The sequence below is a fragment of the Manis javanica genome, chromosome 3, assembly GCF_040802235.1.
Source record: "Manis javanica isolate MJ-LG chromosome 3, MJ_LKY, whole genome shotgun sequence".
In the NCBI taxonomy this organism is placed as follows: Eukaryota; Metazoa; Chordata; class Mammalia; order Pholidota; family Manidae; genus Manis; species Manis javanica.
Window position 1 is genome coordinate 164,495,954 of NC_133158.1, and position 24,397 is coordinate 164,520,350.

At 43.6% G+C, this 24,397-nt stretch overlaps 2 protein-coding genes across 19 annotated transcripts in view; one reads left to right on the forward strand and one right to left on the reverse strand.

Moving 5' to 3' along the window:
- KLHL18 (kelch like family member 18) overlaps positions 1-16,122 on the reverse strand; it is a 57,430-nt gene extending 41,308 nt beyond the window's left edge. For 4 of the 5 annotated variants that reach the window (XM_017641311.3, XM_017641310.3, XM_037005339.2 and 1 more), the window contains exon 1: positions 15,985-16,120. In XM_017641311.3, coding sequence (XP_017496800.1) covers positions 15,985-16,113 — 129 coding nt within the window. In that variant the 5' untranslated portion in view covers positions 16,114-16,120. Of the gene's footprint in view, positions 1-15,984 lie in introns of all 5 variants that reach the window. The other variant, XM_017641312.3, reaches the window with a different exon arrangement.
- A 343-nt stretch (positions 16,123-16,465) lies between these two features.
- KIF9 (kinesin family member 9) overlaps positions 16,466-24,397 on the forward strand; it is a 46,325-nt gene continuing 38,393 nt past the window's right edge. For 4 of the 14 annotated variants that reach the window (XM_017641304.3, XM_017641309.3, XM_017641303.3 and 1 more), the window contains exons 1-3: positions 17,135-17,819; positions 20,993-21,090; positions 22,616-22,781. In XM_017641304.3, coding sequence (XP_017496793.2) covers positions 17,633-17,819; positions 20,993-21,090; positions 22,616-22,781 — 451 coding nt within the window. In that variant the 5' untranslated portion in view covers positions 17,135-17,632. Of the gene's footprint in view, positions 16,864-17,134; positions 17,820-20,992; positions 21,091-22,615; positions 22,814-24,397 lie in introns of those variants that run through there. The other 10 variants (XM_017641299.3, XM_017641301.3, XM_037005335.2 and 7 more) reach the window with 10 other exon arrangements.

Consider the following 24,397-nt stretch of genomic DNA (forward strand, 5'->3'; position numbering starts at 1 on the left):
AATAAGGCTTAAAACTATTTAATAAGGTACTTTTGACATATTTTTCAAATATGAGTCCTATCTGACAAAACCTATAATAAAGAACTCTGAACACTCAACAGTAAAAAAACAAAAGCAATCCAGTGAGAAAATGGACAAAAGACATGAACAGACAGTTCATCAAAAAGGATATAAAGATGTCAAACAAACACATTAAAAAATGTTCAACATTACCCATTATGGGAATGCAAATTAAAATCACAATGAGATAGCACTACACAATGAAACAGCTGCAATAAAAAATAGTGAAAATACCAAATGGTGGTGAAGATGCAAAAGAACTAGGTCACTCATTGTATTAGAGTTCTCCAAATAAACAGAATAGGACATGGATGTATGTTGCTTGTGTATGTATGAAAGAGACAGGGAAGGGGGTGGGGGGAGAAAGAGGAGGAGAACCATCACTACAGGGAAGGGAGCGAGATCGAGACTGATTTTAAAGAACTGGCTCACACAATTACGGGGGCTCGCAAGCCTTAAATCTGCACAGCAGCCTAGCAGGTAGGAAATTCAGGCAGGGCTTCTGTATTACAGTTTTGAAGAATTGTTTCTTCTTCAGGAAACCTGTTTTTGCTCTTCAGGCCTTCAACTGATTATATTATGGAACGTAATCTGCTTTACTCAAAGTCTACTAATTTCAATTATAATCACAGCTAAAACAATATTTTTATATCAACATCTAGATTGGTGTTTGATCAAATAACTGGGCACCACAGCCTAATCAAGCTGACACATAAAATTAACTGTTGTGCTCATCATGCTAGTAGGAATGTAAAATGGTACAGACACTCTGAGAAATGGTTTGGCAATTTCTTCTAAAACTAAGAATGAGTTTCCCATATAATAAAGCAATTGTATTCTTGGGCATTTATCCCGGAGAAATGAAAACCAACATACACGCAAAATCCGAAAAATGAACGTTCACAGCATCTTTATTTGGAATAGTCCAAAACTTAGGAGAACCTAAATGTCTTTCAATGAGTGAACGGTCAAACAAAATATGGTATATCCATGCCATGGAATACCAGTCAGAACTATAAAGGAAAAAACTATCAATACACACAATTTGGATGGCCCTCAAAGGCATTATGAGTGAAAAAAGCCAACCTCAAAAGGTTACATACTCTATAATTTCATTTATATAACATTCTTGAAATGAGAGCTGAAGAAAAAATTAGTGGTTGTCAGAGATTAGGGATGGCAGGTGGGAGAGTGAGAGGGATGGGTGTAATTATAAAGGGTAGCAAAAGGGAAATCTTTGTGGTATGAAATAGTTCTATGTTGCAGAGGTCATTCCATATGTGGAAGTCATGGGTGATTCTGGTAAGAGCAAATGGTGGGGGCCTGCTATAACTAACTGTCTTGCCAATGGGTTTCAGACCCGGACAAATTCACTATGGGTTCAGTGTGACCAAAGAAATGACAGTAGAATGTTCTTGGGGTGAAAGTGTTATACCCAACTTTATTTCCATGGTGGCAGGTCAATCACTAAAATCCCATCCACTCAGAGCGAGTCTGCATGCAGCAAGCTGGTCTCTGCCTCTGGGCCTTTGTCCCCGGCACTGCCACCACACCAGCCTCTGCTCTGTTCTCCTACAGCCTTGCAGCCGTGCCACTGTGTCATGCCCAGAGTACTGGGTGGAGCTCTTTATACAGAGTCAATAGTAATGTATTGCCCACACATGTGCAGTGAGCTAGCCAACCAGGGCCAGGTGAGAAGCCTGGCCACAGGAACTTTCATTTCATCCACACTAACTTACCTATTTTACTAAAATATGAGTTCCACCAAGGGAGCAAATACTGATGAAAGGATGAAGTTTCTGAATGAATCAACCCAATGTACAATTGAGTCTGTCACTTTGTTAGGTTCCATACTGCCTACAAATCAGATCCAAATCCTAAAATGGTATACCCCACCACACCCCGTCTGCTCCAGCCATGCTCTTTTATCCCCTACCATGCTCTTTTCTAAGCTGTTTACAATTCTCTTAAATCACCCTATTCCCTTTGCTTAGATCCATGTCATTTGTTTTTCTGCCTGGTAAATTGCTCCTCATCTTGGAAGATCCAGTTCAAATGCTCCCTAAGGGGCTTCCTGACCCAAAGGGCTTCCCTGACCTACAGGCAGTTAAGTGGTCCCTTTCCTGTAGCACCTGATACAACCCTCCAGCATACATTATATTGTCCGCAATGCATGTCTCCCATCCAGACTGAATGCTAATCCCACAGAAAGGAAAGGCTGTCCCACAGAAAGGTAACAGTGCCTCAATCCCAGCTGTATTTAGTGCATCTTAATGCCTATTGCATCTAAAAGGTAGCTCGCCGTCCTTCATCTGAGAAACAAACAACAAAATTGCTTATGAGTTTCACCTCTTTTTAACCTTGACTTTCTGACTAAGGACTGGTGGAGTTGGTGAAAGGAAGGCACTGGTCCTTGAGTAAAACACAAGGAAGATTATTCTCCAATCTTATCTGAAAATTCAGCTGGCAAAAAGGCTTGAGAAAAAGACAGGAAGGCTTATGGCCAACTAGTGGAGGGCTTGACTTTCAGGCTAACAGTGCATTCCCAACCCTTGAAGACGTATAAACAAGCCATACTAGTTGCCTCTTCAGGTCCATTTCTAACACGGTGGCATATAAGGAAACGGAGGCATAGGCTGTGTTCCTTCATCTTGGATGCTGGATGGCCTGCTGTGAATAAAATGAGAGTTCCTGTGGCCAGGATTCTCACCTGGCCCTGGTTGACTACCTCACTGCACACATGTGGGCAATACATAGCTGTTGACTCTATATAAAGAGCCCCGCCCAGGACCCTGGGCGTGACACGGTGGAATGGTTGCAAGGCTGCAGGAGAGCAGAGCAGAGCCTGGAATGGTGGCAGCGCTGAGGACAGAGGCCCAGAGGATGGTTGTGCGGGACGACTGTGCAGAGAGGCCCAGAGGACAGCTGTGAGGGCAGAGGAGCTCAGAGGCAGAGACTGGCTTGCTGCCTACAGACTCGCTCTGAGTGAACGGGATTTTAGTGACTGACCTGCTACCTGGAAATAAAGTTGCGTATAACCCTTTCACCCTAAGAACGTTTTGCTGTCAATTTCTTTCGTCACATTGATTTCATAACGAACTTGCCCAGGGTGGAAACCCATTGGCAAGACACCTGCCTACCAGCTCAGAACATGAGCAGAGGGATGCAAGTCCGTCCCGCCATGAGCAGAAATGATTAGTCCTCACAAACCCATGGGAAACAGATGGCAAGTATAGGTAAATATACTGGGTTTAGTCTGGGTTTTGATGGCATTTTAAACACACTGTCTGAAACCCTCTAGTGACAGAGCTTGAGTCTCTGCTTTAAGGGGCCTCATTGGGTAAGTGACTCTGGAAAGGGATGATAGGAAGTGGCTGACCAGCTAGCACTAATGAAAGACCTGAGGCTATAGTCCCACGTAAAGAGCCGTGTTAAAATGTCTTCCAGACCCGCCTGCACCTTCCACCCATGTCCAGCAAGGTAGAATGGGAGGAGGGAGGGAGCCAGGAGGGCAGAGTTCACAGAAACCACTGAACATTATACCAACAGCATGTCATCTGCTCATGTTCCTTACCAGTCCAGACTCCTCACCATGAGAATTCAAGTTCAGTCTTCATTCAACCACCTCCCCAATCACACCTTCCACCGGCATGTCTTACTTGTTCAAAAAACATCCAGTAAGTGCATTTCCATGCCTGGGCCCTTGAACAGGCTCTCCCCAGCCTGGAATGTCTCACCCTGCCATGTCTGTCTAAGTCCTACTCATCCTGCAGGGTACCAAACATACACCATCTTCTCCATGAAACTATCACAAATCCTCTGAAGTGGAAATAACGTACATTCTTTTGTTGTTCTTAGGCTTCTGGTGATAGCTGTGCAGTTACAAAATGTACCACTCTGCTCTGTCTCCTAATGAACTGATGGGTATCTCCCCTATAATCTTTAAATGCCCACAATGGGGGCTCACTTGCACCTACAGGAGGGCGCCTCACACGCCTGGCAAAGCAGCTTGCAGTGTGCTTTTGTGATATGTGGGCTGAGGGAGCGCCTCAAATACAATGCCAGGGAATGTTAAGGATAATTTGGTAAACACTTTTGAGCACTTGAAACATGCTAAGAACTGGGCTAGATAACAGATACTTCACATATTTCAGGAGTTCAACATCTGGTGGGGGTGGGGAGGGGTGGGTAAGAAAATAAACAGTATAGAAAGGGGAGTAGGAGCAAGTATTAATGCCTCCCAGACATTCATGTGCATGGGATGTAAGAATCACCAGATTCTAGTTCAGTAGGTCTAAGATGGGGCCTGAGATACTGCACTTTTAACAGGCTCTCAGGCAACACTGATGCTGTTGGTATAATGGTAATACTCTATGTACTGAGGGTTAAGGTACAGTGAAGAGAGAGAGATTAACTGCACCTGGAGAGAAATGAGAAAACTGTCTTCAGAGAGATGGGACTGTACACAACTGCCCACTATGACTTGGGCAAGTTCGCTATAGATTCAATGTGACCAAAGAAATTGACAGCAAAACGTTCTTAGGGTGAAGGGGTTATACCCATGGGTCTTTGCCTAACAGAAACATACAGGTTGGCAGGGACACAGGCATGTGAACTTGTGACCACAAGGCAATGCTGAACAGACACGAATGCCTTGGGAGAACAGAGGAAGGAGTGTTTGGCCATTTCTTTCCCCTTGAGAAAAAAAAATACAAAAGGAGCCTTAAAGCATGGGTAGGACTGCTGGCAGATGTGGGTGGATACTCCAAGCCAGAGAAATACAAGAACAAAGGTCCAGAAGTTAAAGAACAGAGGTCATGAAGAGAGAGCCAGCAGACCATGGGTAACTAGGAGAGGAAGCAGAGAGAAGCCAAGTCTGGAGGACCTGGACTATCAAGAGCACGGCTGGCAGTCCTAGACAAGTCAACCAGGGCGGGCCGTCAATACCACCAGGACATCCTTAGGCTTTTACATCACAGGGGGCAGTGATGGATTTCTGTGAGCAGCTTAGATTAATCAGATTCAGCCTAATCAGCAGTCCTTCCCTTAATCCTACCGAAAACTGACTACCACCTGCTGCTTCTGGCTCTCCCCAGATGCCTGGCTGACCTAGAGTGATAGCCTATGGATATGGGGAAGAAAAGACAAGGTTTATCCAACATGAGCAGGAGGAGCACCTTTTAAAACCACCACGGGCTGGGCAGCTCTGCTCTACTTTCTGCTCCCCTGACAAGTTTCTAAGCTCTGATTTTCTGTGTGGTACAGAAGAATAGAGGCTCTTTTGAGGACAAGCCAGCATGGGTTTCTGTTTTGCCAATGGGTTTCAGCCCCGGGCATGTTCACTATGGATTCAGTGAGACTGAGGAATGACAATGGAAAGTTCTTGGGGTAAAAGGGTTTATTACCCGGCTTGTTCTCCCGGGATAGGTCAAGCACTAGAATTATCTCTGTAATTCTCCCTCATCTCTGCCTCTGCCCAGAGTATTGGGCAGAGCTCTTTATATAGTGACTCAGTCAATAATAGTTTATTGCCTACAGGTGTGGAAGGAGTAGCTCAGCAGTAGGCCAGTTACATCATCAAGTAGTTTAGGGTCAGGTGAGGATCCTGGCCATAGGAACTTCCATTTTCCCCACAGTCTCTCTGGCTCTATTAGCATCCTCTCTCCTGCACGTGAACAAAGGGGAACATGCCAGTGAAACCCTGTGTTCTCTTCATGAGCTATGGAAAATGCATCCTACCTTTCCTTAGGTACACCCTTGACACTCTGCCCTGTTCTCATTCTTAAGTAAACAAGTGACTAATTACTGTCTAGCTTCATTCATTTACTCACTTGGCAAGTATTTACTGAACCATAGTATAATGTGGGGTAGTAGGGGTCTACCTCCCTGAATTCATGTCCTAGTTCTCTCCTAGGTCACTTTATTCTTATCACACCAGCTGCTTGCTATTTCCCAAAAATGCTAAGTATGCACCTGCCTCAGGGCTCTGTGCTTATTATTCCTTCCCCCAGAGTACTCTGCTCTCAGATCTGCTCAAGGAGCACTCCTTCTTCATTCAGACTGCTACTCAGAGAGGCTGGCTCTAGTCCCTCTGACAAAAACAGCCTTCCTAGACCTCTTATTCTGCTTTATTTTTTCCTCATCTCATTGCCACTGGACATTTTATATCTGTTTATTTGTTTATTGCCTCACCTGCCACTAGAATATAAGCTTATACTCACAAAAGGTTTTGCCTGCTCTTCTCACTGCTGCAGCCCAGGCACTTTAGAAGACTGCTTGGCTCATGGAAGGCACTGACATACGTGCTGGATACACTGAATAAGAATTAAATGGGAAGCCATTCAGCGCAAGAGAATATCATGATCAGAGCTGAGCCTGAAGAAAATCCATCCATTAGCTAAACGAGGATCATTTCCTAAAGGGTCTGTAAGAATCTTCTCAGCGTGCTAATAAAGAAATCCTGGATTAAGTAAAGGTGAAGAGGATGTGAATTAGGACAGTAGTTTACTGCAGACCTATTGTGTAGATAACCTCAGTAAATACTCAGTCACAGCCCCTGCTCTCATGGAGTTACAATACTATAAGTAATTATGTGATTATTATTGTGATAAATGCCATAAAATACACAAAAGAGAGAGGATGAGCCAAAGCCAATACCAGAGCTTCAATCCTGCACCACTACAGGGATGTTATCCCATCCTTACATAAAGGCAGCAAAAGAAGAGATGGTCTAGAAGGGAAAGAGGCTTCACTGTAGACATAATGACTGTGCGGATCAACAGGACAAATAGAAATACAGGTCTACTATCTAGGAGCAATTTGTATCTCAAATAGACCCGAGAGGCATTTGTAATCTGTAGACTATACCAACAGACCTTTCCTCGGAAGACATGTTAGTACAGTGGATTTTGTGGATCCTCAGGGCAGTCTTGCCAAGTTTACACATTTATATCTTACAAACCAGCACAGGGAAAATAAGCTTATCTGTGAATCATTTAAATATGTATCTCTTAGAAGTAGACTCATTATAAGTGAGATTTGCAGTTCAGCCACAGGACCAAACTAATAAAATCTGGCTCTTAAGAGCTGAGGCAGCATACTATGCAAACTAAAGAGCAAAGATGACTCCGTTAGTGTCAATTGCTTCTGATCAGTGGGTTTGGATACACAAATTTGGTTTTAGTGTCTCACAGTCAGAAAGCACTATAAACAATCTCACTTGCCTACCTGGTAACAGTTCTTGAGCTTATTATATTTTTGTCTGTGCATGAGGTAAAATATACATAAAATTTATCATTTTAATCATTCAGTGGCATTACGTACATTCACGTTGTTGTGCAACCACCACCACCGATCTCCAAGACTTCATCGTCCCAGCTGAAATTCTGTACTCATTAAACATGAACTGCCCATTCCCATTTCCCCCAACCCCTGTGCCATCACCATTCTACTTTCTTTCTGGGTGAATTTGAATATTCTATTTGGCCTGTTGTGACTAGCTTTATTTCACTTAGCACAGTGTCTTTAAGGTTCATCCATGCTGTAGTATGTGTCAAAATTTCCTTCAAAGGAACTTTCTTCAAATATTCAATTTCCTTCAATGTATGTGTGGAATACTATTCACTGCATGGATGGAACAAAATGTATCACATTTTATCCACTCAACCGTCCATGCACCCTTGGGTTGCTTCCATCTTTTGGCTGTTGTGAATAATGCTGCTATCAACATGTTTGTGCAAGCATCTATATTCTTGAGCTTATTTTCTGAAAAGCATTTTTGTGTTCTGATCAGATATGCAGCATACTGTGCCCAAATATAATGGGCCATAACTTATTGATCTTTCACTTTGCCTGCTAAAAGCCCAGACTCTGGCCCTTACCTTCAGGGCCCTGAACACAGCTGGTCAGGTCCACGGGAACACAGGAGCCACCACAGTCTCCTCTGGCCTGCCATTCTGCAAGCAGCTAAACATCCTCAGCTTCAAATGAGACAGAAAGGGAGCATAGTGCCTTTCATTAATGCTTTTGAAATAGTCTGCTTCAAGCTCTAGCAGAGCTACAAGACTTTGAAGACGAAATGCACAATTTAACAGTAACTTCTGCTATGTCAGCTATTTAGTCGCCAACCAGGATAGTTCCATAATCACCTGCAGTGAGCTGGAAAAGGAAAACCTCTGGTTTATCTGTACCCTTAACAAGAGGTATTTCCAATTTCTAGATACTGTGTTCAAACTACAGAAGTACACACTGGGGAAATAAAGCAAGTGTAACCTACTCCAAAAGGCTTCAACTTTACAAAGGCCATATGAGTACACAACAGGGGTCAGTTAACTAGTCAATGGGTTTGGTCCATATCTGTTTTAACAGAACAAAGCCATACCCACTCATATATTTATTGTGTATGGCTGCTTTGGTGTTACAACACCAGAGATGAACAGTTGCAACTGAAACTGTATGACCCACAAATCCTAAAATATTTACTATCTGGCTCTTTAAAGAAAATGCTTGCCAACTCCTTGGTTCATTCTCTCTTCTCTCCAATTGGAAAACAAGTAGTGATGTGATCAGCTGTTAGAGTGGGTGGAAAAGGCCTTCTTAAACCAACTGTAGGGAAGCTGGCTGGTTCCATACCAGAATGGAAGTGCCAACACTCAACAAATCCAAAGGAGGAAGGTGGTAATTTAGGAGGCGCTAGGAACACACGTTCAGAGAAACAGTGTGGTCTCATTTTCTATCAACCAGCCTACAAGGTGAACCAGGTGTGGCTAAACAGCAAACAAGGGAGTCTTATGCACAAAACAATAAATAAAGGAACCACCTGCAGAAGAGCAACCCAAACACAAGCTTTTTACATTCACCAGCTGGCGGCCATGCAGCAGAAGCCTCAGGGTGAATCCTTGAATGTTGTTGAGCTAGTAACTGATTTTCCATGATGCCTCTGACTCTCTTTCCCACCAGCGTATAAGGCAGTATATCAAGTTCTCTCACTCATTTAATCAGTGTCCAAATTTAACAACATTACCCACAATGTAACTTGAACGAGAGCAAAACTTTTTAAGGAACATGAATTCATACCACAAGTGCAAGTTGTGATATGTACACAAGAGCACATGTGCTCTTAAAGAGAACATCGTCCTCTCAGTGCTAACTGCTCATTAAAAAGAGGCAAGACTAAAGAGCTCACGCACCTCAACAAAGAGCAAATAAACCAATTAAAAAATGGGCAGAGAAGCTGAACAGACAGTTCTCCAAAGAAGAAATTCAGATGGCCAACACACATGAAAAGATGCTTCACATCACTAGTCATCAGAGAAATGCAAATTAAAACCACAATGAGATATCACCTCAAACCAGTAAGGACTGCCACCATCCAAAAGACAAAAACAACAAATGTTGGTGAGGTTGTGGAGAAAGGGGAACCCTCCTACACTGCTGGTGGGAATGTAAATTAGTTTAACCATTGTGGAAAGCAGTACGGAGGTTCCTCAAAAAGCTCAAAATAGAAATAGCATTTGACCCAGGAATTCCACTTCTAGGAATTTACCCTAAGAATGCAGCAGCCCAGTTTGAAAAAGACAGATGCACCCCTATATTTATCGCAGCACTATTTACAATAGCCAAGAAATGGAAGCAACCTAAGTGTCCATCAGGAGATGAATGGATAAAGAAGATGTCATACATATACACAATGGAATATTATTCAGCTATAAGAAGAAAACAAATCCTACCATTTGCAACAACATGGATGGAGCTAGAGGGTATTATGCTCAGTGAAATAAGCCAGGCAGAGAAAGACAAGTACCAAATGATATCACTCATATGTGAAGTATAAAAAACAAAGAAAAACTGAAGGAACAAAACAGCAGCAGAATCACAGAACCCAAGAATGGACTAATAGTTACCAAAGGGAAAGGGACTGGGGAGGATGGGTGGGAAGGAAGGGATAAGTGGGGGAGAAAGAAAGGGCACATTATGAATAACATGTGTAATGTTGGGGATGCATGGGGAGGGCTGTGCAACACAGAGAAGACAGTGATTCTACAGGATCTTACTACGCTGATGGACAGTGACTGTAATGGGGAGTGTAGGGGGGACTTGGTGAAGGGGGGAGCCTAGTAAACATAATGTTCTTCATGTAATTGTAGATTAATGATAACAAAACAAATTTAAAAAAAAGAAAAAAAGAGGCAAGACTTAAAACGAATGTGACTATGTAAAAAAGTCAGTAGAAAACCCCAGAAATGAACAGAAGCACAAGTTTTCCAATACAGTGTCATTTCAAAATCAAAAGCATCAAGTATTCCTATGGCCAGAAGACTAGCAGATCAAGTCTGCATCTTTTTTCTCTCCTAAAATAGAACAGCGGTGCTGCATCTGGACATACACATCACTGTCCTCCATGCTCAGAGATGACACTGCAGATGGGGTTTGTTCCCTGCTCTGCTTCATACCATCTGCAGGGCAGGTGAGTAATCTGACAGAGGATGTGTAAGATTGCCTCCCCAACAAACAGCTGTGGATCTCACATAATACAGCTTTGTGCCTTGGGTAATCCCTTAATATCTTTAAGCTTCAGGGATTTTTCATCTGTAAAATGAATGGCTTTGATAGAGGACCTCTATGACTCATTTTAATATGATTATTCTAGCTATAATTATACCTGTGTAACTCACTGTACTACACATAACATAAAAATGCCATGCATCAACAAGTCCTTACATCACATCCTGATATACTCCTCCACCTACTCTTTCATCACAAAATCACTGTGACACAAATTAGGGAAGATTCCAGACTCACATGTGTGGCTCTTGAAGCCAGTTTCAGGGAAAACTGTATACCTGAATTTAGTGGGTCACAGGGAAATATTGTAATGCTGAGCCGTTCACTCATGAAAAAGACATTTCATTCCAGAGGCTAAATTCTCAGCTCTGGGGTTGCAGAGGTCTTGGGTTAATACTGGGAAAAAATTGATGCCAGATCTTTGAGGAACCATTTATTAGTGGTTGCAAAACAGTGTGTGTGTGTGTGTGTGTGTGTGTGTGTGTGTGTGTGTGTGTGTGTGTGTGTGTGTGTGTGTGTGTGTGTGTGTGTGTGTGTGTGTGTGTGTGTGTGTGTGTGTGTGTGTGTGTGTGTGTGTGTGTGTGTGTGTGTGTGTGTGTGTGTGTGTGTGTGTGTGTGTGTGTGTGTGTAGACTTTTCTCCTAAGCTTATGGCTCAGTGAAAAGTATAAGTATACAGGTTTGGTGATGACCCCACTGTGCTCTCACAAATAAAGAAAAGAAAGGAGTATGTGAGGTGAAGGGAGAATAGAAATATATGAGACTGGGATCTCATATAGAAATATATGAGAAATCATGAATAAGAAGTTGTGGAGAACACTCATTGAATCTGGGGAGTCTGCCCAACTCACCAGACCCAGATGATCTTTACATATGCAGCCTGAACACAGGGCTCCTGGTAGCCCAGAAGAAAGGAGATGAAACCCACTGTTGAGAAGAGACAATGAGAGCCTCCACGGATGCAAACCTTTTGACCCAGCCCAAACCTTATGCTATAGCTTACCAAGAAGTCTTGCATTAGTATCCTCCTGATCTTTAAGATAAAATGATTTGGAGAAGAACCACGGGCTTTTCTGATAGGAAAATCTCAGCTGGATTCATAACTCAAGATTCAAAGATGAGTTTCAGGGTAATTGCTCTCAAGACAATGCAAAATTTTATGTGCATTTTTCTTTCAAAGAGGTTCAAGTCACCACAGATACAGAATGTTATAAAAAAGTAAAACATATTATGCTTTTCTTTTAAGCCTCTACTTAACTATTCAGCAGGCACCCTAGGAATTTACATTTCAAATATTTCCAAAAAGAAAATTAAGGAAGGTCCAAAGTTGGCAGCAATTTTAAGAATAAAATTTAAGAATGGCATGCTGGACTATTTACAATAGCCAAGAAATGGAAGCAACCTAAGTGTCCATCAGTAGGTGAATGGATAAAGAAGATGTGGTATGTATACACAATGGAATATTATTCAGCCATAAGAAGAAAACAAATTCTGCCATTTACAACAACATGGATGGAGCTAGAGAGTATTATGCTCAGTGAAATAAGCCAGGCAAAGAAAGACAAGTACCAAATGTTCATTCATCTGTGGAGTATAACAACAAAGCAAAAACTGAAGGAACAAAACAGCAGCAGACTCACAGAACCCAAGAATGGACTAACGGTTACCAAAGGGAAAGGGACTGGGAAGGGTGAGTGGGAAGGGAGGGAGAAGGGGGAAAAGGTGCATTATGATTAGCATACATAATTTAGGGGGCCACTGGGAAGGCAGTATAGCACAGAGAAGACAAGTAGTGACTCTATAGCATCTTACTATGCTGATGGACAGTGACTGTAATGGTGTGTGTGGGGGGGACTTGATAATAGGGGGAATCTAGTAACCACAATTTTGCTCATGTAAAACCTGAGCATAAGATTGTATATCAATGATACCTTAATAAAAAAAATTAAAAAATGAAAGAATGGCATGGCTGCTAATGCTGACTTTCACACTCTCCCTAAAACTCACGGAGACAGAAAAGATGTCACATATTAAGGGTGAGTACAACTGACCTGAGGTAGATTAATTCACACGGTAGCCCCTGAAATCAATTTCATGACTGTCAGTGATAAAAGAGGCAAGAGGAGAGCATGAAAGAACACCGACCTTGGAGTGCGGGGACTGGGAGTCTAGTCTCTTGTCCTCGCTTTACCTAATGCAATCTGTGGCTTTGTACAAGTCCTTCTGGGCTTGGGCCCTCATCTGTAAAATGCAAGCTACTGAAGCACAGCAGTGGTTTTGCAAATCATCCAGAATTCGTCAGAAGCTTCAAATTCTTCAGAACCCACAAATTCAAAATGGCAGGTTGAACATACGCATTTACCTCCATTCTGTCTAGAAACCCCATGAAGTTATTTTCATAAATACCTACTACTACTTACTGAACATTTACTACTACTGATTGCTTTAAGTGTATTAACTAATGGAATTCTTAACCCTCCTATTAGGTAGGTGATGATCCCCATTTTACTGATGAAGGATCTGAAATACCAGCATTTAAGGAACTTGCCCGAGTTTTCACAGCTAATAAATGGCAGAGCTAGAATTCAAGCCCAGGCCATCTGGCCCAAGTCTATGATAAAGTACCTCTCAGACTGGCAGTCACAGAACAGAAAAGGTCCCAAGGAAAAAGAAGTTGAAAGAGAGAGCAGATCAGAAATGCCACCAAATTTTGGAAGATGAAAAGCAGACAAATGAGTAGTAACTGACTTAGATGGAGAGTACTCAGAGCTGCAGATAGCAAGCCACAGCAGAAGACCGCCCCCACCCAAAACTCAACTCCTGGAGACACAGGTTCCATCTGATGGCGTGCGCATAAGGAAGGTTGAAAACAGGCAGTACCCATCCCCTCCCTGAGGCAAGCAGCTGCTCTGTCACCACCCCAGCAGAAGACTGGACAGGATGAACTAGAGACTGCAGACTTGGGTAACTAGGGCACCACTGATGACAGGAAGTGGCAGCATTCAGGGGGATTAAGTGGAAGTCTGCATACATAAGTCAGAGCCTCCAGTCCCCTCCCCCCATAAGGCTCTGAGAATGATAACAGCCAGGCTTACTCCACCTAAGCAGAAACCTGAAGATTCATGGACTGTGAATATATCTCATTGGAAAGAACAGGTCCATCACCCTACAGCTGTGGCTCAGAATGGTGCCCAACACCAGGAGCAGCATCACTGGAGACCTTGACAGCAATGTAAATTCTCTGGCCCGTGCCAGACCCTAACAAGGGCAGTAAGAAATTCTGGGGTGAGGCCCAACAACGAGTGTTTAAACAAGGCCTCCAGGTGATTCTAATGCCCACAGAAGTTTGAGAACCACTGCCCTACAAGGAAGCCCAGTTGTCAATAAACCCATTACACACCAATAAGTTTCCAACCAGCTTTCCACGCCTGTTTATTTGGAAGACAGTCTGGAATCACTGGAACTTTCAGGACAGACTCTAAAACAGACTTCAGAGAGCAGCTTTGCTGGAAGGAGCGAAATGAAGCGGAGCTTGGTTTGCTTGGTCTCTCCCTGGCTCCCACCATTGCACTACCACTGAGCTACTCTGCAGGCTCCAGAGACTGGTCAGACAACCAATGAAGCAGATGCTCAGTCCTGTCCAACATTGGCTTGTGCCTTTATACTGATCCTGATGTCCCAGATCCTTGAAACTAATACAGCAGTTTAGACTGACTGACTCAGTTGGCACTACCTCTGATAATTTACTTGTCCCTTTGAATGAACAAAAAGTTTAATGGAAAAATCATACCATTTTTAAACGGAAGGCATTCTATATTCTGTATTTGCATTAAACACAGAGGCAAAACGCACTGCTTTATGTGGAAGTATGTGTGAGCATCCCACTCCATCAAGCCCTTTTTGCTTCTCTGTGATTTTACAAGCTTTCCCTGGCTAAACTCTCACAGCCCAAATCTTAATCCAAAAATTCTCCCCTATCACTGCTTTTCACCAATTTCTACTCATCCCAAGTGTTACTGCCACAACCAGACCATTCTTTTGCTTACAAATCTCTTGTAGCCTAAAAATCTTCTACCATGTAAATACCATGGGTAAAAACCTCTCATTGGTATTTACTTCCTCTGCCTCCTTTAGTCCAGCTCATTTTTCTCAAACCACTTGGTTTCCTGCTAAAGGTCCTTTTCCCCCTCAGGCCAATTGACTCCCCTCCTGGAAATCTAATCTCGATCAGGAGGGGTTTAGAGCAATGAAAAACTTATGCCAGGCATTATGCAAAGAATACCACAAATATTCTCATGTAGCCTCACAGTAATACTGAGAATTAGGAATCATCTTTATATTTACATTTGGAAAACTGATGCTTAGAGAGATTAGGTAACTTGTCCAAGGTTACAACAAGGATTTTTATCCAAGTCCTTCTATCTATCTCCAAAGCCACACTCTCTTAACCATTCTACTGTCTCAAATATGAGGAAGAAAAAATTCCTTAACCCTGTAGCAAATAAGAAAAGCAGAAAGATCTCTGCATAGTTTTTTTTTGTTTGTTTTTTTAACAGGGTCCTCCACAGATGCTGAGAGCCTTCCAGCCAAAGCCCAAAAGGGAAAAGAAGGCTTGCAGCATCTGCCCACCTGGAGGGTTCCACATGGCTCAGCAGCTTGGCCAAGGAGCAGCGCAGCATGCCTTTCCAGCAGGAATGGATGCAAAGCACAGGAGGAGGGCTGGCTCTCGCGCCTAGAATGCCAGTAGGGAACAGGTGGTTAAGAGACCCCTCTTACCCACGCAGCCCATCAGTCCATTCTCCGAGACCTTTATGGAGGTGATGTGCCTTCCACTGTGGAAGTAGATGCCCACCTCAAAAGATTTCTAGATTCGAATTTAAAAGCTCTTAAGAGATAAGGTGGTAACCTATCAAGGGCAAGCAATGACTCCTAAGGAGATGCTTCCGCCTCTACAACAGCACAGCTAACTTTGAGGGGCACGGATAAGTGACTATGGGACAAGAGAAGGTGCTTTAGTGGTGCCCATCAGAATGTAGAGACGGCCATCGCCCCTTCCTCCTTAGTGGGGCTTTAAGTCCGTATTCTCTTGTATATGTGCCAGAAAGAGGCGGACATCCCAGTGTCTCCCACTACGAGGGCCTCAGCAGCGGACCTCTCACCCTGTACCTCTCCGGGCTGAGAGGCTGTCCCTGTCCGACTGCCCGCTCAGCCCCAGTCTCCCTCTCCACCTCTCCCCACTAGTCAGTCTCGGCCCACCTGCTTTCTCCACCTCTGCCCGCTGGACCCCTCTTCTGTCCCCCGCCCCTCTTTCCTCCCCACTCGATCCCTTTTCCTTCAGCCCCGCGCCGCCCAGCCCTCGGTACCTTGAGCGTCACGTCGCACAGCTTGCCCTGCCGCCGGATCTCCTCCATGACGCCGTAGCCGCGACTTGGCAACTCGGACACCGAGAAGTGCACCAGGTCCTCTAGCTCCTCCACGCCGTCCTCCACCATCTTCCCCGGCCGCCGCGACTGCGCAGACCTGGCCGGCCCGCTTGAAACTAAGCAGGGCGGGGCGTGGGCGCGCGCCGACCGCCGCTGGGAGCCCGGGAGGAACGCAGACGAGCCTGCGCGGCCGCCGTAGTATTCAGACTGCTCTGCGCCGGAAGCCTTGCTGCTCCGCTTCCCTGTTCTCGTGCAGCCTTCTTCTCCTCCCTATCCCGACCCTGGCTTCGCCCCTGCCGCTGCCACAGTCTTCCTAGATTAATCGGCCCCATCTCCCTTCCCGATTCGGCCCCGACCTTACTCGTGTCTCAACAAGGGACCGCGGACTTTATTTCCGTCACCTCATTGATACTTCCGGAATTTACGGCCGCAGCCATTGCCATGGCAACCGCGTACACAGCCCGGAAGCCCTGTGCAAAGGTTTTCGGTGGCTGCCGTTGCAGCGGTTGCGCTGCGGGAGGAGGGCCGCTGGATCTGGACCGCTGAGCAGGGACCCGCGCCGCCAGGGTGAGGAGAAGGGAGGCCGAAGAGCGGGTGTACTCCCGGGCGGTGGGCAGCAGCTGGGATCGTACAGCACTGTATGCGGGAGATCCTCTGCTTTGCTCGCTGACCTGTGAAACCCGGGCGGCAGAGGGCGCGGCATCGCGGGGAGCCCTTTCAGCCTGGCTGCGGCTTGGGGTCCTGAACTAACGTTCCCTGGCTCCACGAGAGTCCTACATCAAATCTGAGGTTCAGAAGGCTCGAGGCGGAGGGCCAAAGGTATTCTGGACTTTTGTGTATTCGTCGGTTTTCGAACTGGAGGATTGGGTTCGCCAGTCCCAGCTTTTCGCTTTACAGATAAGAACCCGCTACAGAGAGGTTTCCTCAGAAACCTCAGAAACAGAAAGGGCCCAAGGCCGCTCTGTCCTAGACTCCACGCATGGGTCCGGCATGTTAGGTGAAAAAATGAGGAAGGCCCGTTCGCCCGACCCTGAGTCTTTTGTTTAGCGCAAGGCAGCGTGCGTTTGGACCCTGATTTTTTTTGGTTCAGATGCTGCTGCTGCCGCTCTGGTAGCTATGAGGAGTCCTTGTGCAGGCCCAGTGCTGGAAAATAGGGACCCAGCCTGATACTTGCCGTTTCTGTAGACGCTCCCTCTCCTTTTATCGAAACTTTAGGAGTGCTTTTGGCTATTCTGGTTATTCCCACCCCTGAAACAAACGAAACAGCGAGTCTCTTGAGGGGCGTTGCCTGGTGGACACTTAGAGATTCACTTATATACACCAGAAATATCTAAGGGAGGTGACCTGAGAGGGGTATTCCTACAAGATCCTGAGCGAGAAGGACGCTACTAAAAGGGAAGGCATAGTGAGGGGCTGAACATGGCTTCTTGCAAGTGGTGCCTGGAAACCAAGTGTCCTCCTGGGAGAGCTGTGGGCCCAGAGGTTGGGGGCGGTGTGGCAGAGGAGTGACATGCGCCTTGGGACTCTCTCAGTAGTGACTGAAGATGGACCCACATATGGAGATTCAGCCACCCTCTGACTTCCAGCCATGCTCATCACCACCAGCTGCCATTTCTTGAGCACCTGCTCTGTGCTGGGCACCGTTTTGGACATTGAGGGGGGATTCAAAAGAGATAAAAGGCACAGTTCTATTCTTCAAGCAACTTGCAATTTAATTTGGGAGCTGAAACCCACTCAAATGATGCAGCGTAAGAATGGTAACAAGCATTTTTTCAGTAAGTGCAAGATGGCATGGGGGTCCCCAAAAGTTTGGGTGTTGAGGGGATGATGAATAACAGACTCACAGGAGGGGTCTGGTTAATAGATACGGTTTGCCTCAGGTGATGTGGCTCCTGGCATGCCTGGAGCCATGGGTGTGAGCATAGGGAGGGCCTTGGGTAACAGCGATAGGGTGACTGCATGTGCATGTCCATGTTGGCAAATTGCAAGGCAGAGAAGGGGCAGGCTCTGATGGGAGGGTGATGCTTGCAGCTGGCCTCTGCTGCCCTGGTGCTGTCAGTGAGTGGGGACTTTGGGGCATCTACCCGCAGAGCTGCCCTACTTCTTCATGGCCCTTTCAGGGGGCACCCTGGGTAGCATCTTAACTTCCCTGGGCAGGATGATGGGCCTTTGGACTGGTGTGGAGAATGTTTCCCAGAGCTTCAGAGATTTAGGGTAAATGCTTGAGTCAAAAACCACCTCCCTCCACTCTCAACCACTAGATCAAAGTGAGCTTGGAGATGAGATGGTCTCTTCAGTTTTCTCAATTTGAGAGTCATGTTAGAGGTATCTGGCTTTTTACTTCTAGAGCTCAGTTTTACAGACAAAAATTTTAGGACCAAAATTGGACAAGCCATTATTCTTGCTCACCTGAATGCCTTTGAAATTCATTTTCTAAAAATTTAAAGGTCTGAATAATCCCTGAGTGGCTGGGGAAAAAACTTCTATGAAATATTTACTTGAGGAATTTAGGAAGTGGACATGCACTTTACAATAGGCAAATATGAAAGTAATATGTTTGCGTATTTGATTTCACGTCTGAAGGACTTGTAACAGGTTAGAGTTTTGAAACTGTAAACTGAAAGGACGGACCTGTTTCTATTTAACTTGCTTCTGCAGAGATACTTAATGCTACTTGATAATATAATTGTAGTTAATATATTACTATAATTGTAAGAGGAAATCTAGTGGTCACCATAAGTTGGGTCTAGAAATGTGGAGGGACATTAATATTTTAAAAACCTGCAATCGTTGTTCTCAAGTAATACTCATTGAAGGTCTCTTAAGATAACACATATAAAATGTTAATATTATTTAGTGTGCTTTTTTAAAAAGTGAAATCATTAACCATGATTAAAAGAAAAAATACCTGTCATGCATGACTCTTTCTTTACAGTAAAGATCTTGAAAATTAGTTTTTTAAAACTGCTAAACATCATATTGTTAGAGTGCTTTGTAGCAGTGTAAGCAAGCTTTTTTTTCCTTAATAACTGTATTGATGTTGCTGTTACCCAATTTGAAGATGAAATTTAGCCAGCTCCCTATGCCTCACGTTTCCCTAACTCTTCATAAATTCAGCAAATTCGTTTGGTGGTTGTCTTTTTTCACAAGTGTCCAGGGGTTTTCTTTAGCCTCAACTACTCTATCCTGCTTCATGAACTGAAAGACTATCTTAGGATCAAATGCCTCCTTTCTCAGTGACTGCTCTAACCTGACAGGGAGGTCAAAAGAGAAGCGTGTGATGCAGCACACATCCTGACCTTCAGGCCTTGTCTCTCTTCCAAGTCTTTTTTGTACATTGTAGAATATTAACTTTAATGTGTTTTCTAATTTAATTTATTTATATTCATGGTTCTGTAAAAGTAGATTTATTGAAATTTGAGGGCCCAACTTACGACTACATGACCATAAACTACTTGATGATGTTCAAATTATTTTTTGAGAAGAAAAGAAAAAAAATACAGTGATCTTAGAAAAATTTGTAAGATCAGAAATGTTTCATCTTGGAAAAATTTTAAATTGTACTATGTTAATTTTCCAAGCAGTTTTGAACAATGAAGTTACTTAGTACATTTTCATAGACCTTTATCTTGTTTTCAAGTATTACTTAGCTAGATTTAACACAATTGATGATGATTACAGATAGATTTTTACTTAGATTTCCTTAGAGCTCTTGATGTTTTCTCTCAATATTTAATTCTTTGTTAACAGTGTATAAGAGGCACCTGAAGAATTAAGTTTTAAGTTAATAAAAATAAAAATACAACAATAAAAATAGAACAAATAATATTTCTACTTAGTAACTATCTTATGCACTCTGTGTCAGTGCTAGAACCAAAACCTGTCTAATTAGTATTAAAATGTAATACTAGAGTGCCTAGTGTGATTTGACCAATGAGACTAACATCTAATAAAATACGAGATTTGTTAGTTATCATTTGGAGTGTTGTACAATTAAGTTTTTTAAAAATTTTGTAAAATAACTTGAGTTGAACAGAATCTTAGAGGTTAACTAACTCTCCCCTCAATGCAATAATCGTTTTGTACCACCTCTGCTAGTTGGCATCTTGACTGCATGGCTGTTTGTGGTGTTGATGGCCTTTACCTTGAGGAAGTCTTTTCCATTACAGGATAATTCTACACAATTGGAAGGTCATTTACCTAAATCTGCCTCCCTATCACTTATATCTATAAGATCTCAACCTATTCCATGAAGCCACATCAAATGTTTAACATTTTATTATACGTGGTAATTATTTGTGATAGTATAAATGAAGAAATACAAATATATGTGTATCTTCCTGAAAGAAAGTGATGAGAATACAGTCAGGTTTTAGGAGAGGAAGAGGAGGTAGGAGACTGTCTATAACTTTTCTCTCAATGGAATGCCAGAGAAGAAAGAGTATTTGATTATGGGCTAGATTATATTTACTTCTAGAGAATTATTTTCTGATCTCAGTCTAAAGGAAGTAGAGGAGGACGTGCTTTATCTGAAGTAAGGTATGTTAGTGAAGAAAAGAAATTAGTTTTAATGTATCTCATAGTAAGCACTTTAGAGCAAAGTGTGATGAGTGAGGCAAAGTGTAGTGGGCTAAGATATAGAACATTTCGAGAAACCACATCTAAGGTCATTCAAGAGACCATTCTTTTTGCTTCGTATTTCAGTTTCTGAGGGGCTCATTGGTGGAAAATGGTGAGGCAACCTGTAAAGTAGGAAGAAGGCATACTTGCTGAGCAGTGTCCTGTGGGTGGAGCCCTGAAACGCTAAGGGGTGCAAAGGAAGACTGTCTCGCAGTGGGACAGGAAAACGTGGGCTGCACATCCCTCTTTTCTGATCTTCTTAATGAATGACCCCTCCCTTCTGGTTGTTTGATGACTACTGAAAATGTTACTGTTTTCTTCTTTTTAGCTCGGATGGGTACTAGGAAAAAAGTTCATGCATTTGTCCGTGTAAAACCCACTGATGACTTTGCTCATGAAGCCATCAAATATGGAGATGACAATAAGGTAAGTGCACTTCATTTTTCTTCACATGCCTGGGCTTCTCTCTGTCCACCTCAGTGCAGTGACCTGTTCTTTTAAGGACCAAGGCATAATCAGTGAAAGTTCAGATGGACATTAGAGTCCATCAGATTCAAACCACTCCCCCACAATGCTGTGGATAAGGAAACTCAAGAAACTCCCATTTTTAATTGTCTTTTGGTTAGTAAGTTTGCCCTTATCCTCGTGTCTAACACAGAAAAGCTGATGTTTGTTCATTTTCATGTAAAACTTTCTGGTGATCAGATCTGCTGTTACGTAATCTCTCAGGAGCTACAATCAGAATGTCTTAAGTTGATTACTGTTAAACTTACTGAAGCAGTAGGGGAAACTGTAATTGAGAAAACTGGAAAGGTTTCCATCTCCATGTCCTCACCACTGTCCTCTGAGAACCTTTCTGAAGCCTGTGACAGGCTTAGGACAGCTTGAGAGTGTTAGACATTTTCATTCAGCAAACATTTGTGCATCTACTATGGGCAGCATTGAGAAGACTTCAAGGGCCAACTGCTCAAACTTCAAAGGTCTGTAACTCAGAAAAGAGCTCTCACATGCAGCCCTTCAGAGTGCATCCTGCTGGACATAGTTTCAGAGAACATGGGTGTAGAGAGCATTTAATGTATGAATGACCAAGCCTCTTCCTCTTGATCTTAGTTTTCCTGTGTGTGCCCATGTCTTGGCTCCTGGATTAGGGTAGCAGTTTAAGATACCAACAAGAGTCTCCACTGCAAAGATTGGAATCTACCATTGACCTAACCCAATTAGTTCTTAAACCTACCTACTGCCACAGTGGCTTGCTATGGAAGGATCTAAAAATCTAAAAAATTATTTTAGAAATCTTTATATCTGAAAATCTGTTGATTACAAGTAGGTAGGCACCCTTGATTTACTCAGATACCAGTGAGTGACTCTCTGAGAAGTCCAGGATCTTTTCTGTGGTGCTTATTTCATTTTCCACATTGGCCTGTAGTGCATGTGTAGGAGCAGGTGCTGACCACAGTGCTTGAGAGGCCTCAGCGCCAGTAACCGGGGAGATGGGGCTCAAGCCCAGGCCCCTGTCACCAAGCCCACTGTTCTCTCTCGCCTGATTCAAGGCCTCTCTGTGCTTATTGAATGTGTATAAAGCTTGTTTCATAAGAACATGATAAATACACTTGACTCTACATCATAGTTGGGGAACCAAGACAGACAGCACCCTGTAAACCAGAGTGAGATGTACTGAAGCTAGTAAGTGCTTCACTCGCCAGATTCTTCTATCTCAAGGGTCTTGTGGCCTTCCTGCAGGAGCTTCCTTCTTCAATCCCAAAGAAATCATCTTAATGTCAGCCCATATGTGGCAGTCCCTGTTTTTCCTAAAGTTCGCTTCCTCTATTTCCTCCATGTCAAGTCAAGCTTCAGCTATCAGTGATTTTTTTTTTACACCAGTTTCCTACCAAATAACTCCCCCACCCCTCACCCCCTTCACCACTCCCCCTTTCTCTCTCTCTTTTCCTAGAGCATTGATATTCACTTAAAAAAAGATACTCGAAGAGGAGTCGTCAATAACCAACAGACAGGTTGGTCTTTCAAACTGGATGGAATTCTTCATGATGCATCCCAGGACTTGGTTTATGAGACAGTTGCGAAGGATCTGGTTTCTCAGGCCCTTGATGGATATAATGGTAATTTAGTTAATTAACTGTTGTTTTACATAAGAACCTACAGAACTCCTCCTGGAGGAAAAGATGCAAGTATTTTATGGAGAATAAATTAAAATATAACCTCACATACTAACTTTTCTTTGCTTATTTTTCTGTCTCCATGTTCATATAGTGGAAAAGTTACTATTTGCTTGGTGACATTGTGGGCATGGCTTGATCCATTGTCCTGGAAACCTACCTTCATAGGAAGATTAAATGATTCTGGCTCTCTGTAGATCATGGGGATTCAACTATTACCCTGTTTCACATCTTTCAAATACTAGTTTTGAAGATAATGTCCTTCTAAATTTGATGGAGTCCAAAAATTTTTCTTGGCTACCTGATGATAGGAGCTATTTCCATTCATTCTACCAGCACAGTCTATTGTTCATATTCTAGTATAGGATTATCTACATATATTACTAAAATCTAGAGCAGAGTTTGGTTTTCTTAATAAATTTAAAGCAGCTTCATTGGGGAATGTTTATAAACTTGTTCAGTCCAAGACCTTACAAAAAGATTTTAAAACCCTTAGAAAGAATATATCACAGTTTGTAAACTTTGCCCATTCGGTAGCTGCTAACTAGAATGTTCTCTGCTTGCAAGTTTTAAGTCTTCTGTGTAAGAATCTTTTTGAGTGTAGATGCTCAAACATTGTCAGGTATCCTGCATGTGATCCATATAGGTGTGGTTCTCATTGACCCTAAGGGGATGTGGCCCTGAGACAGGAAGTAAGGCCCTAAGAGGTTGAGAGTCTTGGGCCCTGGTTGCTGTAGAACCACAATGGGGCTCTGAGTCCTAGCTGAAGTGACTCCTTTCTACAATTTGTGTTGAGTTAATAGACACTGTTTCTGACTCCAGCTCAGATGCTGAATTGGAGCCCCCATGTACAAACCCTACTAATTCCAGGAACTAGAGCATATGCGTGGCAAAGGCAAACACTGATTTCCATGGCCCAGTGTTGCCCTGGCAGGTCTGCTGTGTAAATGCCCAGAAGCAGCCTTTGGGATGGGGTCTGGCTCAGACTGCCCAAGCCAGGAGGAAGAGCAGATGGGAACTAAAGCTCAGGGTGATGAACTGGTTTGTGCCCCAGAGCCTGGTGGTGATGGTAGACATCAGGTATGTGAGAGGTGCAAGTGAAAGTCTTCCCAGAGGGGGCAGTGGGACCAGATCAAAACGTGTCATGGTGGTCTGTCACTTGAAGTGGCATGGGACCCTGTTTGGTCCTGCGGGAACTTGCCTCTACAAAGAATTCACACCATTAACAGGAAATGCCCTTTCTGTTCCCATCACTTCCTGTGGATTTTTGCCTCCTGCCTGACCAGCACTGCAGCGGGTCCTAGCTGTTGGCATGGCAGTTCATGGCCTTGCTAAATAAAGCCTGGAGTTCAATGCTGTTATCCCCCTCCTCGTCATTCTAGGAATATCCCTAGTTCCTCTGTTCCCTGGAATTCCCTGCTCTGCTCAGAAACCCTAGGGCTAGATCTTCTGGTTGAGGGAGCAGTAGAGTACCTGGGCCACAGATTCAGAGGAGCTGCTTTTTTTTGACCATTTATGTCCCTGTTACCCTGCCCATCCACCCTCTATGGCAGGAACTC